The 25,703-nt window shown below is 42.2% G+C and overlaps 1 protein-coding gene across 1 annotated transcript in view; it reads right to left on the reverse strand.

Moving 5' to 3' along the window:
- CTNNBL1 (catenin beta like 1) overlaps positions 1–25,703 on the reverse strand; it is a 55,652-nt gene that overhangs the window by 22,277 nt on the left and 7,672 nt on the right. The window contains exons 2-11 of the mRNA XM_080405235.1: positions 24,894–25,082; positions 22,323–22,429; positions 20,210–20,351; positions 16,041–16,136; positions 13,690–13,783; positions 12,711–12,802; positions 9,396–9,468; positions 9,056–9,114; positions 8,180–8,328; positions 1,874–2,055 (exon numbers count right to left, since the gene is read on the reverse strand). Coding sequence (XP_080261361.1) covers positions 1,874–2,055; positions 8,180–8,328; positions 9,056–9,114; positions 9,396–9,468; positions 12,711–12,802; positions 13,690–13,783; positions 16,041–16,136; positions 20,210–20,351; positions 22,323–22,429; positions 24,894–25,082 — 1,183 coding nt within the window. The remainder of the gene's footprint in view (positions 1–1,873; positions 2,056–8,179; positions 8,329–9,055; positions 9,115–9,395; positions 9,469–12,710; positions 12,803–13,689; positions 13,784–16,040; positions 16,137–20,209; positions 20,352–22,322; positions 22,430–24,893; positions 25,083–25,703) is intronic.

Below are 25,703 nucleotides of genomic sequence, written 5' to 3' on the forward strand. Positions count from 1 at the left end.
TTTCTTCTGAATATTAATGAGATGGAGGTATAATACAAGACTGTTTGCACAGATCACTCCATTTTCTTGAGGGCAGATTTGCTTTTTTCTCCTGTGACAGAAATAGTTAGGAACTGACCCTGTTTGGGCTTTCCAGACTGCTACCTAATCCTCACAGTAGCCAAGATTGCACACAGATGTCATCTTCAGTCTCAAGACGAAGCAGATGAGACTGAGATTAACTCACTTTCCCAAACTGAAAAATTAAGTCAATGACATGAGCCACAGATCCAGATCTCTACTCAGAACCTTGTATTCTAGCTTGAGGTTTCTCTTGGTAGGAATTAAAACCACCTTGTTTTCATACTGCAAATGAAGATTTCAAAACATCCCCTAAATCCATCATCTAAGTGCAACTGCAGTCTCCACAATTTTACTATATAAACCCAGGAACACATGACAGCATTTCTTGCTCACCATTATCTACCCACGACAAGCAACACAATACAAGACAGATAAGGCAGCTGAAATTGGCAGCCTGTGTGTAAATCATTGCGGTGGCTGGTGCTGGGCTGCAGGTAAGCCCGTTCTCTCCACCTGCACTAGGAAAGGAGCCTTGGCAACGCCTGCATACACAGCCCACAGCGCTGCCAGCTCCTGCTTCGACCCACACTCCAGCCTCAGACCCACCACCTCCGAGGCACAGAGCCCACTGCTGCAGCTATTGCAGCCTAAGTGTGCCTTGCCGAGCCACCACCTTTGTTAAGGGCATTGTCATCTTCTAATGTTGGTGCTCTAGGACAAATGTTACCAGCCCACCAGCAGCACAGTTTTCAAGAAGAAAACAGCTGCTTGCTCATTTTGCCTCTCCTCTTCCTCACCACCCTGTCCTCTGGAAGGAGGAAGACAAGTAGACGCCCACTGAGCTGCCCCTAGCTCTGCAGCTCTTCCAGAAAAAGGGGCTGTTCAGCCCCAGCCAGCGTCTCAGCCCGGCGCCCGACAAGGTCTGCCCGAGGCAGCACCTCCCTGCCTTTGCTTTGGAGAACACTGGCATGCCTGGTTCCACTCGAGTTGCGAGGACAGGACGAACGCAGGATATTTGGGTTTAGAGCTCCCATTTTGATGCTGTTCCCTCCCATCTCACCTTGTTTGCTGCAAGAGTTAAGGATGGGTACTAGGCAAGCCTGAGACCCATTCACACCTCTTCAGCTTTTGACTCTATTCACCCTTTAAAGAACAGAGATGAGTAACGAACTGGCACAAAACTTCAAGCACCACTGGCAGCATTTAAAGTTTGTTGCAAGACATAGACAATTATCAACAAAATGGAAAAGGTAATGCTACCAGAAGCAGGTGGGACTGACCCGAGATGCAGTTCAGCATAAGGTCCTGCAGTAATACTCCACAGTAGATTCCTATTAAAGCAGACTTTTCCAGGGAAGGGAAGGCGGGGGGGGGAGAAGAAAAAAAAAAGCAACTTCAAAAGCATGCACTTTCTTTCTGCAATGCTTTATGTTCATCAAGTCATACTTCAGTGCTCAGAGCCATGAAAACACTGCTTTTGAGGTGACTTTTGTAGTTGCTTCATCACTCTCTTCAAAAGAGTTTTGCATCAGAGTCAGAGCTTCAAACAACAGACCCGAAAAAGGTAAGATAACTTATTAACAGCACGTGAAATGGAATCATCAGGAACTGCTAACACCAAGACAAGCAGGGCAAGTGTGTCATCAACAGTTAACCTTCGAGAGGGAGCAGGCAGGCTGCCTGCACCCAAAGCTGCAGGAGCCCTGGAAAGCCCTGGTGATGCGCCATTCCCTCTCACTGCAGTACTTTTCAGCCACTTGCATCCATTCACCTGCTCTAGGACAATAAGAAAGATCTGGGAGCACACTACCTTCATGTTCTTTTTCAGTTGTTCCAACTTTCTTTATCTTTTTGGGTGATTTCATGAAGAGAGGAAAGATGGTCCTCAGACCAAGGATATCAACAAACTTGTGACAGTTGTCTGTGCCCTCTGGTCCAATCATGGCATGGTCCAGTACCTTCAGGGCACTGCTGCGGGAAATCTTCTTCTCTCTGTGAAAAGAAACACACCAGTTAAATTTTTCAGGGACACAAGGAGCTTTGGACCACACTGCTTTAAAGAGATGGCACAAAAAGGGAAATTAATATGACAAGGAAAGTATGAAGAGTCTGAGCACAAGGTCTACGCAGGTTTTTCTTCACAAAGCCAAAACAATGTATTAAGAAATACTCTTTTCAAAACTGTGGTTGAGAGTATTCTCTTGGTTATTTCTTTTTTTAACGTCTTTTATTTCTTTTTATTTTCTATTTTCTTTTTATTTCATTTTATAATTTTATTTTTATGGGTTTATTTTCTTACTTTTTATTTCTCAGCTATTGAAGAAGTTATTTCTTCAGCATCTTACAAATGCTAGAAAAAAATAGCAGGGGAGACTGCGTTGGGTACACAAGGCAAACACTGTCACACCAAGAAGATTAGGATTTAGATCTAGCAATAATTCAACTTAATAAAGGACTACGTTTAGTACACATAGCTTGGTGGTCAGCTATAATGAAGAAAACCCTGTCTCCAGAAATCACATTTGGAAGGATGTAGATAGTTTCTGGGCTATTCTGTTTTAAGGCAAGTTCAGAATGCTGATGCTGGTAACTCAAACTGATAACACACAGATGGTCTGAAAATTATCTCCAAAAGTCCTGTGTCTCTCAAACCAGAAACAGAGGGATTTGTAATTCATCCAGGGAAAAATGTAAAATATCCTGTGAAACATGAACTACAAAAGTGGTCACTAATACAGCCCATAAAACCAACAGACCAGGTAAACATCAGCAGGAGCTAACGTGAGGTGAAGAACAAGAAAGCATCCCCAAAAGCCAGGCCAGTCAGCCCAGGAGGACATTTCCCCCACGGCAGGATGGTCACAAGCCCCACCACCTTCCACCCCAAGTGCATGGCAACCTCCTCTGACTTCTCTAAGAGAATTTATCCTCTAACAAATATATAGCTACATGCACATATAAAAATAAACCCCCCCAGAAACAAGCTGTGCTTTTCCCCTGGAGAGATGATGAGACAACAGTTCTCCTTGGACACACAAGTTGCTCCACATTACCATGCGGCACTCAGATATTATTGCAGACCCAGAATAAGGATCTATAAAGTTTAGGAAAGCACTGACACAGTTCAGCTCCCTCCTCCTTCCCCCTGTGCAGGCAGCAGCACTCACGCTGCCCTCACACACCCCTGCCAAGCCCAGCAGTGCAGCAGCAGCCTGCCCACCTGCAAACAGCGCCTGCTGAGCCACCTGGACCTCGCGTCCATCAGCAGGGTCTTCTCCTCCAGGGCTTCTTGAAGCCCAAGCTCCAGAGAGCTGTGGAAAACGCCTTCTCTTCAGAGATGAAACTTCATGAATCCATACCAACATGCAAACTCAAAACCTATGTATTAACACCGTAGCCTAGAAGAAAGTTACTTTGCCCAGTGCAGCCACGGATGCTTCCAACGGGCACGAAGCAGTTGTTGAAAGCACCACGTGCAGCTGGGATCTGGTGCAGCAGCAAGTTCTACCCACAAGTGAAGAGCAGTGCAGGAAGGTGGCTCAACTCCCCCACCTCGCCTCTACAGGGAGCTAAAAATAAAATACTTCTTAGGACAGACAATATAAGAAATGTTTTCAGGGGAAGTAATTGCATATTGATCAGCATTTAGGAAGGTTGCACAGAGCTGATCTCTGGAATATTCATTGGGTTTAAGTTCAGGCTTTTAGAGATCAATAGCTGCTTGACTGGACTGTCTAGAGTTGATTTTATTTGAAATATTTATTCTGCCAGAGGGCAAGCAGTTTATCTTAGTCTCATCTGTGCTTACTGAGGTAACTTTTAGCTGTACACTAATTCAAAGACTAGCATACATGAGTATCGCCAAATAGGGAGTGACCTCAGTCTTCACAGGGAACTCTGAATTACAACTTTATTTGCTAATCATTGTTTTCCTCCTTTTAATACTTTTACATCTGAGAGAATTCTTTCAGTGCATTTATTATTTCAAAAAGAAGAGCTGCTAACATTACATGGACTTTCCACACTCACATAACACAATTTCCGTCTAAAATACTAGCAAAAGCAGAATTCTAGATTTCCTGGAAATATGCTGCATAAAATGGTTCTGTTTAATTAACCAGAAGATTTAGTAAAGAGACAGTCTAAGCTTCCATGGGGTCATTAGGAACAGCAGGACAAGAAAACATAAAAGGATTTTAATAACTGTAAAAAATATACCCTGAAATAGCTATAGTCAACCTTTAGGGAGCCGTACAGAAGTGTCCATTTTCACCTTGTTTTTGCTGTACAGGAGCAAATGCTTTTTTGAGGGTCATGAAATGCCACTGAATAGCTGCAGAATAGAAAACCGTGCTGCCCAAGTGATGCATGTTTCCGTAAGCTCCCTTTGCTGCATTTGTCTATGTGCATACACGTGCACCTTCAGTTAATAACTGGGAAAGCCACATGTCATTTTTCCTATGCAACAGAGAATCTTCTTGACAGATCCCCTGGGAACTGAGTGGCTGCATCTCCTCCAAACCTTAACACAATTTTACAGCAAAAGCAATAAGCTTCCTGTCAGTGCGCGCAAGGGAACTGACATTACAAGCCTGTTTTTCTCTCTTTTGGCTTTGTAAGGTAAACTGCATTTAGGTTACCAAGGCAAGGTTGAGGGACTGCGTACTAAAAAGTGCTTCCTGACCTAAAAAAAAAATATGGAATTTAACTCTATGTGACATTTACAGACTTTCCACTGGTGGCTACTGCCTTGGTAAACCATCTTTTTTTATGACAGTCCACAAAATAAACAAGCCTTCATTGCTGCAGAGATGCAAATCAAACAATTATATATACACGTGCTCTCACCCTACTTCAAAACTTCTGACTTTGTTTCTGCTGTCCTTCCCAATCCGGTCTTCTCCCAGGCCCCTCTGCACACCTCCCACATACCTGCTCGGTGAAGCTCCGCTCCCATGGCCAACTGCAAGCCCGAGACCACAACACCAGGTCCAGGGCACAGCCTGCTATGGACACGCACGTAATGCACATAAGCCGCGCTGTACTCATTTTCAGGTGTTACCACTGTCTCCCCATAAACTGGTAGAAGCTCACACAATACACCATCTTTCACTGTCGGTCACACGTTTTAAGGCTCAGCATAACAGAAAATAGTCCTGTTTTCATTACTGTCTACAGGAATCTCTTCAGCACGTTAAATGCTCAGCTGAAAGACACTACACCTTCCTGCAGGTCTGTGTGCATGACCATTACTAACAGAACAACTTGGCTAGATGTATCGGGCAGCACTACATACAGAATGCTACGTTCCCTAAGACAGTAATGGAGATTCAAGCCTGATATCTTTATTCTCACACAGCTTATCTATCTCACATCATGTCAATAAACTTTCACCTTTGCTTATTTGTCCTTTCATCTGCACAGACTACAGTACAATGATTAACCGCCTTCAGAGTAAAACCAAAAAATAACAGATCTCTCCTCCCAGTCTTCAGAGGACACTGACAGGAGAGAAAAATATTCTGTCTTGTTTCTGGGCGAGGTGGTCAATCACAACTGAATGGCATTTCTATTTTTTGTTGTTTGTCACGAAGGTATCAATAGGATACAGAAGTACAATACTCCCATGCAGCACTCTAGATCACAATTCTCAGGGTTCACTCCCTATTTACAGTGCTAGCCTGCAGTTACCAAAGCAGTACTGTCCAAGAAAAACTGAGCACCTGTAAGACCTTGTAAGCATACAACAAGAGAAGTCCCCATGATAACAGGTTAACGGAATTAATAGCTGTTTAACATCTTCTGGATAATAATACATATATAAAAAACGTACAAGCAAGCGAACACTAAAACCTTGCAGTGTCAGTTCTCAGATGTTTTGCTTTGTTTGGTAGTTTGAAAGCTACAGAAATGTGCTCTATTTTCCTCACCAAAGCACTTAGTCCAGTGGACCCCCTTCTACCTTCAATCACACCATGACCTGCAAAAGCAAGTACCCTGCCATGGCAGCAGCTGAGCATGTCCAAAGCTCTTCCTTACAATAAGCCACCCTCTTCCCACATCCATTCCCTAATTCTCATCAGACAAACCAATGCTTTTACCTTAATCATCTCTTATGCTCTCTACAAAGCTTGTGACTCTAATGTCATTCATTCTTTTACTACTTACTACTGACAAAGCACCAAAACACAGAACCCAGTAAGTTGGTTTTCAAGAGGTGCCAAGAGACAGCAGTTTAGCACCACGTTCCTGCACTTCTGAAGATCTGAGTTAGCTACTTAACACATACACAGTCGCCTCTGTGTTATGCATACCAGAAGCAAGCTTGTAATACCAATAAGGAAACACCACACCTACCAAAAATAAACACTTCAGGACAGCGTTGCAGCTCTGACCCAGCCAGCCAGTCTGAAATATGGAAGTACCTTTAGGCATGTGCCGAGCATCACCGATTTCACATGGTTTAGGTTACATGCATGATTACCTGTGTCAGAATCCTGAGGTTTCATTCATTAGGAGTATTAAGACAAAAAAAGAAAACTGTGTATAGGAATGAACTGACATGTCAACACGGATAGCGTGAAATACTAAGAAAAGTGGTTGGCAGCTCATCAAATGAGGAGAAAATAGAATCAGCAATAAAAGTACCAGCTTAACACTTTCAACTCCAGTCTGAAGACGTAATTGGAAACAAGAAGTTTACTCTCTCTCTGTCCAGCTAGGTGCTGCTCTCTCTAAATGAGATTTGCAGTGTAGAACAATTCAGGGCCCGAAGGCAGCTGGTCTGGGGATAACAGTCAGCTATCAACTCACCTGGCTGTTTGAGGAAATCGTAAGAACAACTTCAACTCTTCTCTACTTATCTGAGCTACATAAGAATTAAAAAAACCTCATAAAATAATCAGCTGTCAGTATAGTCCATGCTCATGGACAGTAGTTATACTAGTTTCTAGAAAATACTCTGTGAATTGTTACTTTTTTTCCATTGCCACTTTACCAGTTCCCATTCAGCCTGTAGTTAGGTTCCTAAGCATCAAAAGACTGAGGTCTTGGAAACTTCTTCCATTAGACATAGCTACTGCTATTAGTTAAGTCATGCTCTGTCTCTTCTAACCCCTTCACAACTACTGGGAGGGGCAGGGGGAAATGCATCCAGGGAGAAATTTTCCTCATCGTAATTTTCCAGCTGGGATCCTGGTGCAGAGAGTGGCAAACAGTAGAGTCCAAAAATGGGAAAAAAGCTATTAAAAATCCAAACACCAAGTCCCACCCACACGGCACAAGAACTCCAAGTAATCAGTTCTGCAAGGCTAGCTTAGCAGCTTAGTATTCGAGGCAGAGGGAGGCTTCCCTCTCATTCTTAGTTTTGGAGCTTTTCTTTAATTAGCCTCAGGAAAACCCAGTGCTCCTATCTGAATAATCCACATTTGGTTGAATCCATCATTTCTTGTTGGCATTTGCTAACCAGCCCCTGCACACAGCCTAGCATACCAGGGAAAGCCAGACAGAGCCCCACTGCACCCAGTTCTGGGGTCTGGGGGAAGGCACTCAGTGCCAAGGACATATTTCAATACCAGGCTAGGAAGTAAAAGTGAAAAGAGAGTAGAGAAACCCTAGAGATTAATGGTGTGACAAAACACATCACAAGAAGAAATGCATACTTACACCCATTTCACAAAAGCAATTTTTCGTTATCAAAATCCACAAAAATTCACCAGCTCAGAGGATATGCAACACAATGAAGCCTGAACTGGGGAACAGAAGGAAAAGTGTTTTCCCTAGAGACATCCAAAGGTTCTCTCTTACCCTCAGAGGGGTCTATTAAATCTTCAGAGGATTAGTAGTCTGACCTACAGCATTCTTTCATCCGGGCATCTGCACTGCTACCTTCCAGCAGCTATTGTAGTAACCCCAGTTCTTAGGAAACAAAGCTAAAGACAACAAGTGGAGCTTATATGAATGATGTCTGAGAAGGTCTAACTTACATGCTGGAAAAAGAGAAGAAGACAAATATGCTAAAACAGAAATTTTATAAACAGCAAAACACAAATATCTAGCCAAAAAGTGTGTTGGTACATCAAAAGCAGGCAGGAAAATCACAGAATTATTTGGGTACCTAAGCATCAGATTCATCAGCTGTAGACCCTCGCCTTTCAGGAAGCGATCGCGATTGGAACTGAGCATTAGGCAGGAGCAGAGAGAGTCAAACAGGTTCTCCATCATTTCCTGTTCTTCTGCTGTACTAGGGTTGTGTCGTTTAAACACCTGCACAACAAAGAAAGCAAAGTTACCCCAAAATGGAGAGCCTAATTTGGTCCATGCTGTTGTATACACTAACACTCTGCATCACAAGTCTTCGGCATCTGATATGCATAAGCCAGCAATTGTACACATCACTCTTGTAATTCTTGTGCCCTTTTTACTGCCCTGACTATACCAACAAACATGCAGCAGTCTAATGCCTGACTTAAAAGACAATATGGGGCCTCCAAAGGGAAAGGCAAGTTCACCGACTGTGCAATTCACAAAACTATGTGGATAAGTTTGTTACCAGAGAAGTCCCAGGCACAATGCATACCTGAGCGTGCTGCAGACAGTGCTACCTCAAGAAATGAAAGTGAACTATGAACACATTACCTTCAGCTAGCTCAAATGTAGGCACAACACAGCCCAGTGCTTGGAGTGGAGAATGCTGAAGATGGCCAAATTGCAACCCCGCCTATCTCCAACTTGCCATGCAATTGTAACAAAATAACTTAACTTCTGTGTACCTCAACATTAACATCTTTACAACAGGGATTAACCTCACTTACCATGGATGATAATTGTGTGGAAGTTATTCAGGGACTATGCCAGCACTAAATATAAAGTACTGCTGTGCCGTAGTATCTACAGATTGCTAGGACAAAGCTACACGCAGAATCTGTTCCACCTCCTCGTACCCAGCCTGCAAGTCTTCTGACGGTAAAGAGGGTGTATGTGAATTACTCACAGATAACTGCTGAAGCAGCACATCGATCCCATCCAGCTCCCCAAGCAATTCTCTGTTGTCTAGACGGAGGTGGGGGGAAGGAGGAAAAGAGGAGAAAAATGAAGCTAACTGTCAGATTTTACAGCCATCTAACACTGATACATCAGCGAACAAAATCAATACAGCCTGACAGAGTACAAAAGCTGCAGAGAAAGAGAGGGTGCATGTATATGCGAGAGAGCACGCGTGCAGGGGAGAGAGCACCAGTAAAGGGAAGCCAAAGGCAGAAGAGCGCTGTTGTGATCTGAAAGAAGCCTGGATCCTACCCTAACAGAATATCGATACCAGAGGCATGTCTCACCATCGTTATTCTGAAGCAAAATAGCCAGCACCTCACTGCAGTACAGCTTGTTGGCATCAAAAGGCATCTTAGCCTGTTGGTGAAGAAGGAACACGAGACCCATCAGGGCATGGCACTCTGTTTCACTGATTTCAAGAACACATTAATCAAATCACTGAACATATGAGCAACACTTAAACCAAAATACAAGAGTAGTAATTTTGCAGAATGCCTCAGTATCAAAACAGTAATCATTCTCTCTGATTCAGGGGTGACCGTGGGGGCTGTGCTTGTGCACGCATGTGCAGAAACTCGGCTCTGATCCTTCATGCTGTCTTACATAAGTAGGTTTGACCAAGTTGGGTCAAAACCTCTGAAAAGAGTCTCCAGTTGTTTGCAACACAGAATCTCTTTCCTCTGACAAATTTTCCATGAAGCTGTATGAATGCATGTGGCTTATCCCTATTCTGAAAGTCTGCACCTGTCACCAAAAACAGAATTTCAGAAAATACATCACAGTAACATTAAATAGTAACTGCCAGAATTTTGTATGAGGATCACAATGACACAGTCAGAAGAACATGAGATGGGTTTAACCTGCAGTCACATAACTTTCATTTCATACATTCCCACTGTACTCAAATATGTTAAAAAAAAGTACTCATAATGAAACCAAAATGCTGAATTTAAATTAAAAAAAATAATAATAATCCCTGAAGTGGGATTCTGAACCGGATTCAATGTTTTTGCATGCTGCCAAAGCTGCTTCATCTACAGAAAAAGACTAAACATTAACTGATCAGATAATAATGCAATCTGGTTCACCAAAGGAATTCATAAAATAAGCAAAACAATTTTAAAAATCATTGGTTACCAGCTACTTGTATTCCACTGTTCTAGAGGGTGAAAAAAAGCTAGCAATAAATGCTAGGCTTAAAACATACCATTTTTCACCCACAATTTTCCCCACAAATGCATGACTACCTGCGGCTTGACTGAGCGAACCTGCCTGCGTAAGGCTACAAGTGGGCCAATTATCCCGACCTGCTACTAAAGAAAAGGTCACAATACACAAGCACCATGCAACACAAAAACATAAAAAGCAGGAAGATCCCAAATGCCACAAAGCATTGACTTTAAATAAAGCTTTTCATTTCAAACAATCCCCAGCTACTCTGTAGATGATGGTATTTATAGCAGCCGCGTAACAGTTCCAAGCAATCAGCGGCACGAGGAGAGGAAGGTGGCAGGTGCTCAGTGCTGTACAGCTCTGCTGGCTTCTGTCACCCTGCATACCAACTGCTGTCCTACGGCAAGCATTGGGAAACAATGCTCAACGCTCTGTTCTCTCAAGGCTGCACAAACCACCATCAAACCCTGCTTATGTTTGGAAAAGTGAGCTATTAAGCTCTCCATCTGAGCTTTCCAAGGCAGTTCTGACAGTCAGAATACAATTACACAACCTGAAATGTAGTCAGAAAACAGATATTCACACTCTGTGCTGCATGCCAGATGTCCTCATAGATTCCTAGACAGAACCCTCATTTTAAAACTCATCCCACAGACATTCTTCAGCAGCACAATGCTCTATCCAGATGCTGAGATCCTGGTTTAATCCCAACCACATCTGTCAGGGCAAGAGATTCAAGACCAAGCACTGTCAATAGAAAAGGCACCTGTGATGGGGTTTCATCAGTGTGCAGCTCCCCATGACAGCGTGTGAGCAAGAAAAAAAAGCCCTGTCTGGTCACACACCCCCAAACCGAGACACTTAATACATGCCAGGGCAAAGGAAAGACACATTCAGCACCAAGTTTTGAACACCATGAACACTCATTTTCTGTGGCACCAAACAGGGGAATCCAAGTTGTTATTATTTTGCTTTTCCAAGTTTCTAAGTCTTTCAGCTGCCAAAGTGATTACAAGGCAGGCAGCAGTACATACCTGCTTGGCAGAAAATTAACTTCACTTTCTGTTTTTAAGCAAAAGGTATACAATTATATTACTACCTGTAGTGAGAAATTATAGGTTACTGCTGCTAACAAGTATACAAGTTACACAGAGGGGTATCTGCATGCTTACAAAGCTGACAAGTATTTCTGTGATTCAGAAGCCTTTTAACCACAATGACATTTAAGTATAGAAGTGCTAATGCCTTACTAACAGGGTTAGGAAAAAGCCAGAATTATTTGCTAAATTTCCTTCACTAGCCCTGTAAGAGAGTGGAACTATACATTCCTTTCCTACAGTATTTTCTAGGGAATGTTTAGGCATCTTTTTACACAAGACAGAGTTAAACTGTGTGACTCACTGCCACAGGATGCTGTATCAAAAAGTAATTTGGAATTCAAAAGGCGACTAGATGAGTTCAAATAAGCTACACTAGCAGCAGTTAAACAAGGGACCCCACTTGAAAAAGTGCTAGAAATGTAGGAAGCAAAGGCATAACATGGTCTTTTATCAGGTTTCCCACTCACTGGTCAGCTTTTATATTCCTACAGGTCTCAGCCATGGACCAGAAATCCACCACACAGGAATCAAACAGAAAAAGGACACTTTCTACTATAAGACATTTATAATATAAACACAGGACAGAAGTATGTCTGTTTAAGCCAAAACCACGGAGGATACAAACCCTGAATTCTAATCTTTTATTGTTAACTTGGCTTCTCCAACACACACACATGCAACACTGGCTTATTTTAAGCAACGTTTTAAGTTCATACTAACTGGTCTATAGGAGGAAGGCTGGTGCTGGCAAGAGTTCTAGCACTACTGATGCTTGAGCTAGGAATGCAGCAGTATCACAGCTACTGGGGATGACCACATCAGCGGTTGGAGCCCAAGTGCTGTTTTGTAGTGCTGGGAAGGGGCCAACTCTGCAGGAAAGACCATAGTTCCCACAGAAGAATCAGGGACACATTACCAAAAAGAATTCCCACAGAAACAAGTAAAACCCAAAAGACATTCAAGACTACTCAACATTACAGACAGTCTTCCAGGCAAATGCTATGAAAATGAGAGTACTTCTGCTCACAGACTTGCATCATGTTGTGTAGAACTTCTCACACATAAAGCCACTCCTTCAATTTTGCTAGTTTACAGTAAGTTAAAAGGGACATACTTCCCAGTTTGAGGTGTTTTGAATTCACTGTATTCACAAATGTCAGAACTCATCATAAAGATAACCTACACAAACAGAAAGAAGCAATAATAAATAGCCTTGGGCCTTTAGTATTATGCCAAACACTGTCTCAAGCACACCAGCTTTCAGACCAGTGACTCGTCAGTTTTTATTGTGATAACTCCCAAATGACACCAGGAAAACAAGCTCACCTTCAGCCTCTTGAGCAACCACTGCATGAGGCCCTGCTGCGCAGCTTCTGTGCACATCTCTGGTCGGAATTCTGCCATGTTCTCAACAATTGCTGAGAAGAAAGACACATAAAACAGCCATTTTTGCCCACCTACAGTTCAGTTCAGGCCTGCATCATCGCTGCTTTGCCAGGTCCTTCCCAGGCCTGCACTGCTCTTCTCAAAGTTGCCTCTTATTTGCAAATTACCTTTTTTTTTTAAAAAAAAAAAAAAAGTGAGACTTAAGCTCAGGTATATGCTACCCTCTCAGTTTTAACACTGCCCACACAGTCCATCTTTAGTGTGACACCAGCTCCCACTGGAAGAAGCCTAAGATACTTCCCTTTACTCTAGCAGCAATTCTCACTGCACAAAACAACAACAACGGCAGTAAAAATTCCAAATCTCATGTTTCTGGCCTCTCTCATTCCTCCAGCCCTTGGGAGATTACAATCCCAAATGACTGAAGTGAGCGGATGATGGTCTAAATGCTAATAACGGCAACATGCTGCAAAGCAGTTACTGTGCTGTGCAAGGACTCGGGAACAGAGAGGTAGTGATGTACTTATAAGAAATACGAATGTTTTACAACCTGAAAGTTATATTATATTGCTAAGACATGAACAGCTCTCATAACAGAGTAAGCAGAGTTCACAGATAAGCACACAGTAAATACACAGGCAGCGGAGCTGGTGCTATTTCATCCATGTAGCAACAACTCCCTATGTAACCATTCTGGGAAGAGGCACCTTACCAGCAGCCCTACGACAAACGCTGGCTCAAGGGACTAGGCTCTACAGTGAGCTAAAGCTGTGCCTGAACAAAAGCTGCACTAGATCCTCCACCGTAGTGTTGGCAGTGTGAGGAGAAAGGAGGTAGGGAGGAAAGGAAGGGGAGGGATAACACTCACCCTGTGTACAAAACACAGAAAGAAGCGAGAGGCTGGGCAACAGCCACTTACCCAGCGTGTTGTGGACACCATCAGCTTCCTCTTTCACACTTTCATCCAGGCGCTCTAAATTCTGGACCAACAAGGCCACAACCTGGCCCTCCACCTAAATCACCAGGGTCATGGGAAAGATAAAAAGACAAGAAAGACGACTGAAAAAAGGAAGATGAAGGAGAATGAACAGGGGGCTTAATAAATTATAAAAATCAATAAGCCCTACTGAAACATCCTGCCAGACACAATCAGAACACATTAACAATCTTTCTCTAAAATCTCAGAGGAAGTGAAGGAATCACCAAGTAAATCTGCCACTATGTTTATCCTAATTAATTAAACGACTTTTGTGTTTCAGATTAAACAGAAAAACATCTGGAGGAAAACATGCACCTTGTCACAGTCTTATCTCCTGAACCAGCCTGATTGATTTATAATCTCTCAGAATTCTGAAGTGCAAGGCACCGCAAACCACCACGGATGGGTTAGCTGTCAGCTCTGCAAGCAGCTCCACTTTCAACTGTTTACTGCCTACATTTCTGTTGTATCTTCCGCCTTAACAGGTACAAAAAGCTGAAGGAACAATGCTCACACACAGATTTAAATGCAAAAGCTGAATGACCACCATCTGAAGACTCACAGTTAAATCCTAGTAAGATCAATGTACCAAGCTGACTTCAGCAAGCTAACAAAACCCAGACAAACCAACAGCAGAAGCAGGAACGCAAATCTGCAGGTGGAGCCTCCTAATCAAAACACTAACACAAAAGGTTTACTTTTAAAGCTGCAGTTGGACAGAGCCCAGCTTGACTTTGGCTAACTTTCCATTGTGGACATGAGCTTGGGAAAGTTAAAAATAACATTTCCAATTCAAACTCTGTTAACCAGCTTTGGGCCCAGTGAACACATGGGAAAAATACCATTATCAGCTGCTGTGGAAGGTAGTGCAACAATCTTCACAGATACTATACAACACTATACTTACTACTTTGTGAGAAGAAGAAAAAAAAGTAATCTAAAAGCAGGTATCTAAGCATTTCTCCTGAGATATGCCTGACCTGTTTCTTTCAAAGAGAACAATAAAACCTCTAAAACTTGGCTATTATCAGTGGGCTGGTGACAAGGAAAACAGAGAAAGAACTTCACTTGATTTACTACCTCTCTACACATTTTATAGAAAACATCTTCTCTAGCAGTTCCTCTCTACCATTTCATTCATCCAGCAATCTTACCATGGAGGCAGAGTAATTAAGAACAGCTCAGAGGCCAGCTGGAGGAACTCGGCTGTGGGCCACTGTCATTAACCTTTGGAAGGTAACATTATAGTGACTGGACAAGAAGGATTGCAGGAGAAAACAGAGCAGCCAAACAAAGCAAACTTGTAATTCCCCATCTTTCCATTTCAACATAATAGTTACAGATCAAGACACCGCCACAGCAATTCACAAATGCAGCAGTTCACTAGCAGAAGACGCACAACAGTAGCACAGACATGTAAATCAAGTTTTGCTGGGCATCGCTTCTCTGGAGAGCTGCTCAGTTCAACATCCTCCTCCTGCAGCCAAGGAGCAGGAGGCATCCAGTGCAAATGCCAGAAAAAGGGGGAAATCCACCACCACTGAGGCCAGCTCAGAAGAGTTAACCAGGCACTTAAGAGTGAGCAATGCATCTTCTACTGCACGTAGATAATGTTCTGGTGGTGTTTGATCTCTGCACCAAAAAGGATCATTATCTCTCAACCCTCCTCCACCCAAAAAATGTGTTATCTCTGTTAAATGAAAACTTTCATGCTTTTACTTCTTGTTAAGAAAAATGCATATTCTCACTGAAACAAGATGTCCCAGTTCAAGCACAGATTTTTGGGTCTGAAACAAGAGTGAGTTACTGGGTAGAAGACTACCTGTCTCTTGCACAAGAGGTTAGACTGAAATACCACAATGGCCCTGCTGTCTGTCAGATAACAATCTGAGCCCTTTTTGTAAGCAGAAAAAGAAAAAAAACAAATGAAGCTCCTGTTTTCAGTAGGACACTGTCCAAGTCACAAACATTACTTCATACAAAGAAATCCTCCCAGCCTACACAAATTTTGCCATACAAGCGCGTTCCTTTTCAAAAAAGAAGCAGCCTAACAATGTGCAAGAGGAACCTACTCCCCAAACTCTGGCATTCCAACCAAAAATATCCACTGCAGTCCTCAACGCAGCATTCCAGGTACGAGACAGCAGGCTCCTCAACCGGCTAACTTCATCGTGGTGCTGGCAGTAGGGGTAACCACAGCTGTAGAGCACGTGGCACTTCAGGGTATTCACTGCTGTGCTATATATGGCAGATGTTCAGGCACTGAAAAAAATCTGGAGTTCACTACTTACAAGAGCATCTATGAGGACTTCAGCTCCTTCTTCACTCTCATGGAGAGTATCTATATCAGTCAGTTCTTGAAGCAAGTCTACCACAGCTATGGAAACATGTGCTAGGTGTTAAGGACAACCAACACAGAGGCAGACACATTTAATATCAAAAGTAGATTGCTCTTAGGCCAGCATGCTTGTGACACGATCCAAAACGGCTGGTAGTATGTTACAGCAGCAAGGCACAGGAACACCAGAGCCAAGAGCACACTTCAGCAGACAGTCCTCATAAGCACCAAAATCAGAGAATCCCAACAATTACAACTACAATAAAAACAAATGGGATTGTGTGCTTATTGTATCAAGCAATTTTACTGTTTCTTGATGATACTTATCCTTTTCAAATCAAAATTGCTAGAATCGGTATAACTAAGCCATCTTGCCTTGTCAAGATTGAATAGAAGCAAAGAGAAATGAATTATAATAATCTGATTTGGGTATTCTGCTCTCAGCGATACCCCTGCTAACCAGATACGGCACGCACCTACCAAGGCCACCGCAGGAAGCAGGAGCGATCACCCCCTTTGGCCTGGCCCAATTAGGACAGCATGCTCCTCTAACCACACACCTCGCAGGAACAGCATAGCTTCTGCCAGCCCAATTTTCACTCATTAACTCTGGGCTGCATAATACATGGTTCCCCTGACTGCTACACAGCTCTCTTGTATGACAAGACATATTCTACCTCATTAGACCCACTTCTCCATTCTCTCAGACACACTGATCAATCTTGCCGGAGTCCCACTGGGGTAGAAGAGGATACGCAATTTTCTGCATGTCCTATATAACAACTTTGTGATGAATCTCTTTAAAATGCACAGGCTAACAATCCAGCCTCCCAGTTCTCCTATTTGTGCATTCGTTCAGACACACAGCAGTAGGAAAAGCATTTTAAAATATCTTTTCTTAGCAAGGTTTCAGTCATGACTTATCTAGTCTCAGGGAAGTCTGTAACAGAGCTGCCTGTCCTGGTCCCAAGCTAACCTATGTCTAGGTGCTGCAGAAGATGCGTATCAGTAAGACTACTACTTTCTTTATACTCTACAGCACTCCTGAATGAAGCCAATGCCATCTGTACATTTTCTTGATAGGTAGATGTCACTTCCAGTTGCAGCTGCCATTAGGAACCAAACGAAGGGTGGTTACTCCTCACTGGGCAGTCACTCATAGTGATATAAAAATATAGTCAAAGATTCCAGGGTACAATTTTTTAAAGCAAGCTGGAGCACAACCCAGTAAGTGAGTTAAGAGAAAATAACCTGCCTTACGTTTATTCTGCAAAGAATCAACTATTAATTAACAAAAGCTGGAGGAACAGGCCAACAGGAGCCTCGCAAAGTTCAACGAATCCAAAGTCCCGTACCTGGGAGGGAACAAGCCCATGTGCTGGGGATGACTGGAGAGAGCAGCACAACAGCAAAGAATCTGCAAGTTCTGGTGGACAAGTTGAAGGTCATGCCACTTGAAGGTATGCCACTGCAGCGATGAAGGCTAATCACCAACTGCAATGCATTACAGAGAGCAAAACCAGCAGGCCAAGAAAAAGCATTCTTACCTGCTGCTTGGTGCTTGTGAGGCTTTGTTCAGTTGTGAGCTCTCCCAATGAAAGAAAGACCTTGACATACTGGACTCAAAAGAGAGTGGAAGACCACCAAGAAGCTCAGAGGCTAGCACATGACTTATGAGGAAAGACTGAGGGGACGGGGCTTGATCAACCCATGGAAGAGAAGGCTAAGAAAGGAGCTAACTGCCAACTACTGCTACATACTGGGTGATATAAAGACAACTGAGTCAGATCTTTCTGAGAGGGCACAGCAAAGAACTCTAGCAGTCAACGGGGTTATCTTGCAGGGCATTCCCGTCTAGGGAGCTTCTGTTGAGGCTTCCAGTGGAAGTATCAGCTGTCCTATAGAATTTAGGAGATAGAAAAGCAAAACCTCACTTGAAGCTTTTCTGTCTTTCATTAATAAAATCTTGTCGGTGATCATCTTACATTCACATGTTTTGTGTAAAACTGCATGAATCATTCCGCAGATTATTTGCTCCCCCTGGACATGCTTTTGTCTCCTTGTGTTAGTCCCTCAAGACACTACACTTAAATCACATCTGAAGAGCCATTTGTTTTGTTCTCTCCTTGAAAAGCTCATTTTTAAAATATTTTTGTTTGTTTTGACAAAAAGTCATTAGAAAACTCAAGCTCTACCAATTTAGTTTTACGTCTAGATGCATCACTTTAATAGTGTTTCTACTCTGTACATAAGCAGCAGCAGCACAATGAAGAGGCATTACAACAGCCTGTGTCTGCTTCCAATGGATCTGAAAACACTTGAGTAGTTTTGTAACAAGAAATATACTTTTCCCAAAATTGCAATTCACAGACCAAATTTCTACCCGGTAAACTAACTGACAGGCAAGTTGCAAACCAATTAAAAAGAGTTCACAGTAGAAATATTGACAAGTCTTAGACAGCAGCAGTAGCCCTAGGACACAGCTTTTCACGGCTAAAGGACAAAGCAAGCCGTATTCCTGTGCACACCAGCCATGAACCAGCTCTGCTGTCCCAGCCAAAATACCTGTAGCTGATATTTTCCCTGTGAATAAGATATTCAGTATAAGCTTTTAATGTCACGCACACAGCAAACAAAAAGCCTGCAGTGTCTGGCAACAAAATAAGTAATGAAATTCTGGTAGCTATGAAACTGGTTATGTATGGTAGGTGTTTCCCACTGTACGACAGTAAATTGTTAACAAAAATTTACTTGAGAGTAATTCCCATTACAGGTCACAGATAAGGAAAGCTGTGGTGGTTGCCGTTTTGCATGGACCAGCACTCACCACATCAAGGTTCAGCTAAATACAAGTTGCAATACCCACACACATACGCAGTGCTTACTAATATAAACTGGTATGTAATAAAATATTTATGTTTCATTTTTATCTTCTGATCACTATACCCACTTAGAAAGAATTAATTATGAATTCTTAATACATAGTACTATAAAGAAATGTGCTAAAAAAGAAAACCAAGATCTGTTCATTGGGCCACAACATTTCACACTAATAGTCCTTTTAACACTGCATATTTCAGAGCACCTCAAAAAAGCTGGTATTACCTCCTTCTTTACACATAAAGAAGTAAAGAATAAATTACTTTCCTAAGGCCATGAGTCAATAAAGACAAAAAAGGAAAAGCCTGCTGTAGTCCAAGTCTAAGTCCAGTGCCCTTTCCATTGGGCTTCACCACTCCCTCCATTCACTAATGTTTGTCAGGACAGAGACACGTGATCTCTCAAATCACGTCGTGCATTTTCCAGCTTAATCTACTGTAGAATGTTTTACAAGCAATGCAGGCTGAGCTCTGCCTTTAAAGACTGCACAATGGTAAGCCAGGCATAGTTCTGCATCAGCTGATGGCTATGCATCAAGGCACCAAGATATTAAAAAAATGACACTGTTTTTGTTTAAAACTACCAAAGTCTTTAACAGTATAGACAGAAAATTCTCTGAGATGTTCTCAGATCTTCAGAGGAACAAGACACAGATGTACACAGGGATCCAGTTCAGTGACCCAAGAACCAACTGAGCATGGAAATGTCTCTGGATATTTACATAACCAGACAGGCTACTCACAACCTCAAGCTCTCAGCACACCAAATTAAAGGTATTGACACATGAAGAATACGTTACATTTACAAATTAAGGTGTAGCACTGTGGTGAGCTAGTCCATGGCAAATAGCTGAAAGCATGACCGCTCAGTTCTCAATCAGATTCATTTTTACCAGGGGCTATTCAGACAAAGTCTGCACACAGTTCAAGGCTGTACGCTGCTAAGCCCATACCTTAGCTTTTCCTGTATTGTTCACACTCTAACGCAGCCACTCAAACCTAGATGAAAGGATCATAAAACAAGAAAGGAGAATAACAGCACTGAAAAAAAAAAGAATCAATATTACTTGAACAAAGAAGGCTTTCACTTGGAAAAAAAGAAAAAAAAAAGATGACATAAATTCAGTGCTGTGCAAAAGAAGAGAAAAACATACATCCTGTTTTTACAGGTTCCTGTGTAAGAGATTACAGAAAACTCTGTAGAAAGCCTCTCACATGAGAGCTGCTTTAACAACTGAAGGATATCTGTGTTGTCGTGTCCCAGCAACCCAAGGAGAGACTGAACAGCGTTCAGCTCCACCAGCAGGTGATACAGGTCTGGCATCGTTGCAATCACATGCATTTCCTGAATGATGTCATTTAAATCCAGTTCAGACTCCATGAACCTGAGGAAAGACAAAAAAAATGGTGGGTAAAAAGGCACAAAGTACATCAATTATGTTCAAGGCACAGCACTTTTCAAGGCAGAGACCATCACCTTCAGGAGATACCCTGTAAGACTCATCAACCTACTGCACATGGCCCCAGCATTTCTGATCCTCTGTGGTCACATCATCACTGAGTCCAGAACTACTAGAGACAAGACGGCCTGTGCCTTGTCCTGTCCTATGCCTGCCCCTTGAAGTTTAACGATGCAGTAGGATAAGCCGCCTGCCATTGTTTAATCCCTGCTAGCAACCAAGTACCTGCAGCCGCTCACTCACTCCCCATCCCTCAGCAGGACAGGGAAGAGAATCAGGAAAAACTCCTGGGCTGAGATAAAAACAATTTAATAATTGAAATAAAATATAAAATAATAGTGATACTAACAACTATTGTAATGAAAAGCAGAGAGAGGAAGAGAGGAATAAAATTCAAAAGAATACCCAGTGATGCACAATGCCGTAGCTCACCACCTCCTAATCGATGCCCAGCCAGTCCCTGAGCCGGGATCAACAGTCCCTGGGCACCCCCTCACCCAGTTTATATACTGAGCATGATGTTCTGTGTATGGACTATCCCTTTGGCAAGTTTGGGTCAGTTGTTCTGGCTGTGTCCCCTCCCAATTTCCCGTGCCCCTCCAGCCCTCCTGCTGACATGGCCCAAGAAACTGAAAAGCCCTTGACTTAGTATAAACACTACCCAGCAACAACCAAGAACACTAGTGTGCTATCAACTTTGTTCTCACATCAAATCCAAAACACAGCACTGCACCGGCTACTAAGAAGAAAATTAACTCTATCCTACCCGAAACCAGGACACCGTCCTACTATATAATTTACATACAGTAAAATAAGCAAGTCCAATTCTGTAAATCAGTTCTAAAACTTAAAAAGTTTAAAAAAATAATCAAGAGGCTGTGGCTACACATGAAACCCCCCTGCATATAAAATAAATTCTTCAGAGCGATGCACCTTCCCTAGCTACCACATATTAGTATGTGGGTTGTATTAGTCTGAATTAAAGCCCATAAAAAGAATTTGGATAAGGGAAAGAACCGCAAATTGGAAAAAAAATAACAGCACTCAAGTGTAGAAAGAAACTCATTTAACATGAATAACAAAACTCCATGAAAGGAGGCAGAGGCTCACTAGACCCACAGGTGTGGAAAGAAACACACACAAAGCCTGGCTTTCAGACCCCCTCCAGCCGTTTTGCTCACCACAGCACCTGACAGCTCCATAATATGAAATTATTTCCTTCCCACACACACCGCTGACTGCATATGCAAGCCCAACACCTTCATACAAAAAGACAGCATGAAATCTTTAATTACCTGTAAAGTGAAACTCAGCAATCCAGGATCTCAATCTTTCAGCCCACCCCCAAAATACCTACCACGGGCCCATCAGTGAGGAAGAGACCACTGCTTGAAAACAGTCCTGAAAAACGAGAGACCCATGGCATGGCTGGTGACCCTCTGATGCCAGCTGCCAAGGGGACTGATGGGGAGAGCTCAGCAATGCTCACTTTTGAGACACAAGCCACTTACCTAACTGAAAGCTAGCAAAACTGATGGAATTTCCGCACTTACAAAATAAAAACAACAGCAACTTGAGTTTTAGTACTGAATCTGTACTTCACAATCTATAATATTAACAACAGCAAAAATTTAATAATAGAACCTTTCCCTTCATTGCTAGTTATTCTCTTTGTGCTACTAGCTACGTACTGGCCACAACCAGGGTCCTGATAATGCTATTTTTAATTAACAAAGTTAGTTTCAAATACAATTTAGAAGAACTACATGGCAATGACTGCTGTTACATAAGCCTTATGTAACTGAAATGTCTGTATATTCAAGTAATTGATTTCGGGCTGAAACCCAAAATCAGAGGAAAAAAAGGGTAACAGAGAGGGACTAAGCATAATCTTACTTCTCTGGATTGTCAGGAAACTTGATCCGCAGCTCCTGGTTTTTGTAAGATCTCTTCTCAAAGGTGAGAATCATCTTCTTTACTGAACTTTCATCCAAAGGTTCCTCCTAACCAAATCCAAAAGGGCAGAAAACAAAGCTTTGGATGGCTGGAACAATTACACGGCAAAACACAAAAGCGTGAGTACAGTGACGTGGGGAGACAGCAGCCGGGGCCAGACACCTCAGGGACAGAGGGCAGCCCCCAGCAGCCTCACTGCAGAAAGCTGCCAAGACACGCATACACCACTGCTATTCACTGGCTTACTCTAACTCTGACCTGAGCAAGCTTCCCAAGAGCAAAATCTTCTAATTCAGGTTTTTATAAACCAGGGGTTTACCAATGTAAGGTTCTTTGGAAGAGAACCAGAAGAGCTTCCCTATGCTTTCTGAAACCAAGTATCAAGGAAAAGAACCCCAGTTTTGCAATGGCTCATCTTCCTTGAGCTGTTCTTTTTCACCTATTCTTACCTGGCACCATCAGCATGTACTGGGGCTTTTTGCTGCTGACATATTAGAGTAAACCTGCATTAGCAGTTTATGCCCAGGGATAGTTCCCTTTCAGAAGTCCACTGTGCTATTTCTTTTTGTAGGTTACATTTAACTGCCCTGAGTTTATGTGCTTTTGTATTTTCCTCACTTGGGTAAGCTTTCACTTCTATTTTAAAGCCTTTTTCTGAAGAAAAATAAAAAAATCAATATTTTACTCTAGCACTTTCTTTTTATTTTTAAGTTCTTCTAAGGTGTTGCTCAGCTGGCATTATACACTTACTGTTCAGCAGTAATGTAACTTTAGCTACCTCCCTGACACCTACAAACATGATTCTGTTGTTTTCCTTGTTTCAGGATTTTAATGCACATCTTTAAATAAAACATTGATGGTCTAGATTTTCTTGTGTAATCTCTTGCCTCTCCTCTATTCAGCTTTGTTACAATCACTATTAAAAAGAAGTTCTCAAACAAAAAGCAAAAAAAACCCTGAACCCTTCCCACCGTAAACAAAGTTTTGTGTTCCATTCCCTGTTCGGGATTAAATCAAGAGTTGTTTCTGGTGTTGAAGATTCTTTGGTTAGCGACTCTAAGCAACAAAAAAAAAAAACTCTAAACAAAAAAAAAACTCAAAAAAAAAAAAACGAGAGAGAAAATTTATATTTCTTCAGCAAACTCATTTACAATAATTACCAGTCCAAGCCCTCCGTTATTATTGGATTTCCTATGTTCTCAGGCCCAACCTGTCTTAGCACCATCCCACTTATGTCACCATCCCATTCAGGAATCAATACTACAGTGCCCAAAACACATCATTCCTGCAATGGGATTTCAGTCCACAGAGATACTGTCACACATGCTGTTTCATTTGATTCTTTGCTTTCTCTAACACAGATCACTGCAATATCTCCAATCAGGATCAGCTTTGTATCTTGTATTTAATTTGCATTCCCTATTACCATGTCTTACAGATTAGCTTCTTTCCATCAGATTTACTGGTACAAATTTTTTGATGGTACTTATATTAACTGCGTTTCAAGAAAATAAACAAAGAGATTTTGGTTCTAAAAAATCTTGGACTTCCAGCCCTTAAAACGTCTGGACAGGAGAACTCCACTTGACAAAGACAAGGGACTTGTACACTGCAGGAATCCACAAGACTGGCCAGTCAAGAGGACTTTCGGCTGCATCCATTCATCCTATTGAAGCTCAAATGCTACAGAAATCCTGAGTTATCCTTCTCCACTATCAGCAACCACTGTCATGGCAATAGCTCAACATCAAAAAAACGAGGGAGATTTTCAGAGACAAATGCTAGCAATGCTGTATACAAAGGACAATGATATTTTACAAACCTACATGATTTTGCAGTGGTGAATATCACTTGTTTTTTTATCAAACAGGACACAGGCAGCAGGAAGCAAATATCTTCTAGATTTATACCAATCCATGTGTCACATTTATAAAGTGATCTTTTCCCTGGCCCTTGGCAGAAAGGCCAATGCTGCATTGGATTTCTGTCTCCAAGGCTTGAAATCACTTACTCTTGACAGCTGCTACCCCCCTCCTCTGACCCAAGACCTTTCCTGTATAGAAGAATGTTTGTTTATTTGCTGCTGCTGCAGCAGCACAGCTACAAAGACAGAGAGAGTGGGAGAAGCTGCATGGCTGGGAGTACTGATGAGAACAACAGAGTTAGGAAACCGGTTACAATACAGAAACTATTTCCTAAAGATATATTTTAGCTGGTTTGGGTATTCCCAGCCTAAAGCAGAGGCTAGGCTTGAAAGCTTTCTCCTTCCCCCGCCCTTTTGCCCTCCCCCTTTAAAGCTTCAGAGGATATCTTTGAAAAGCCCTGTTTGAAATTAATGAACAAGCTGCAGGGCAGGACAGTAAAACCATAACCTTAAGCTGTATGAGGCATATGAAAATCACCAGTTGGTTTCATCATCTCCATGGTAAGAAATGAAAATCACAGAGAAGTGATTTAGTGTTTGCTTATTTCCCACTGCCTCCCCTTTCCCACAGGACACCAGTGATTTACTTCCTCTTCTTCCTCTTCTCCATCCCTCTCAATTATCTGAAGGAGTTTCTTCTTCTCATCATCAGTTTCTTCCAGTGCAACAGACTCCTCTTCCCTGTGACGACTGTGTTCTCGTGCACTAGCTTGTTTCCGACGTGCTTTGATTTCTTCTTCCTCTTCATCACGGGGTCTTTTTGTCCCTCTGTTAGGCTAAAGTCAGAAAAATAAGGTGAATGAATACAAGTCTTTTGTGACCCTTGCAAACCAGAATACCAATATTACAAGACATACTGAGGAAATTCTTACAAGTTGTTTAAAATACGTGCTTACACAACACTTAACAGCTCCAAAAACACTTAACAATTCCGAAAACTGGAAAGGAAATTAATTTAGTGAAGTGGAACATCACATGAGTAGATGAATGTTTCTGCCAAGAGCTATGTCAACATCCTACCTTGTTTGATCTATGAACACTATTCATGGGAAAATATCTTCATAGGCAGCAAAGACCACTATTTCAAAGACAAGAAGTGGCCAGACTGAACCGCTCAGTGACTGTGCAGCTGACCGCCTTAAGGATCTGGACTCAGCTAAGTCAGCTGAGGCAAACTCATGTCTTAGACAGAAGACCAATGAGCTCAAGCAGATAACAGTGAAAAACAATTTTTTACCCACCTCATATATGAGAATATATTGAATTCTTGACTGCACCCTAATTCACCTTGACTTCCCCCATCCTTCTGTCTAAAGTTTGCTGACACTTGCGTGCAGAATCAGAGCCTAATTTAGAGTATGCAGGACAGGAGTATTGTTGCTTGCTGCAATTCTGCA

This window comes from Falco punctatus (assembly GCF_963210335.1).
Source record: "Falco punctatus genome assembly, chromosome: 10".
Taxonomy (NCBI): Eukaryota; Metazoa; Chordata; class Aves; order Falconiformes; family Falconidae; genus Falco; species Falco punctatus.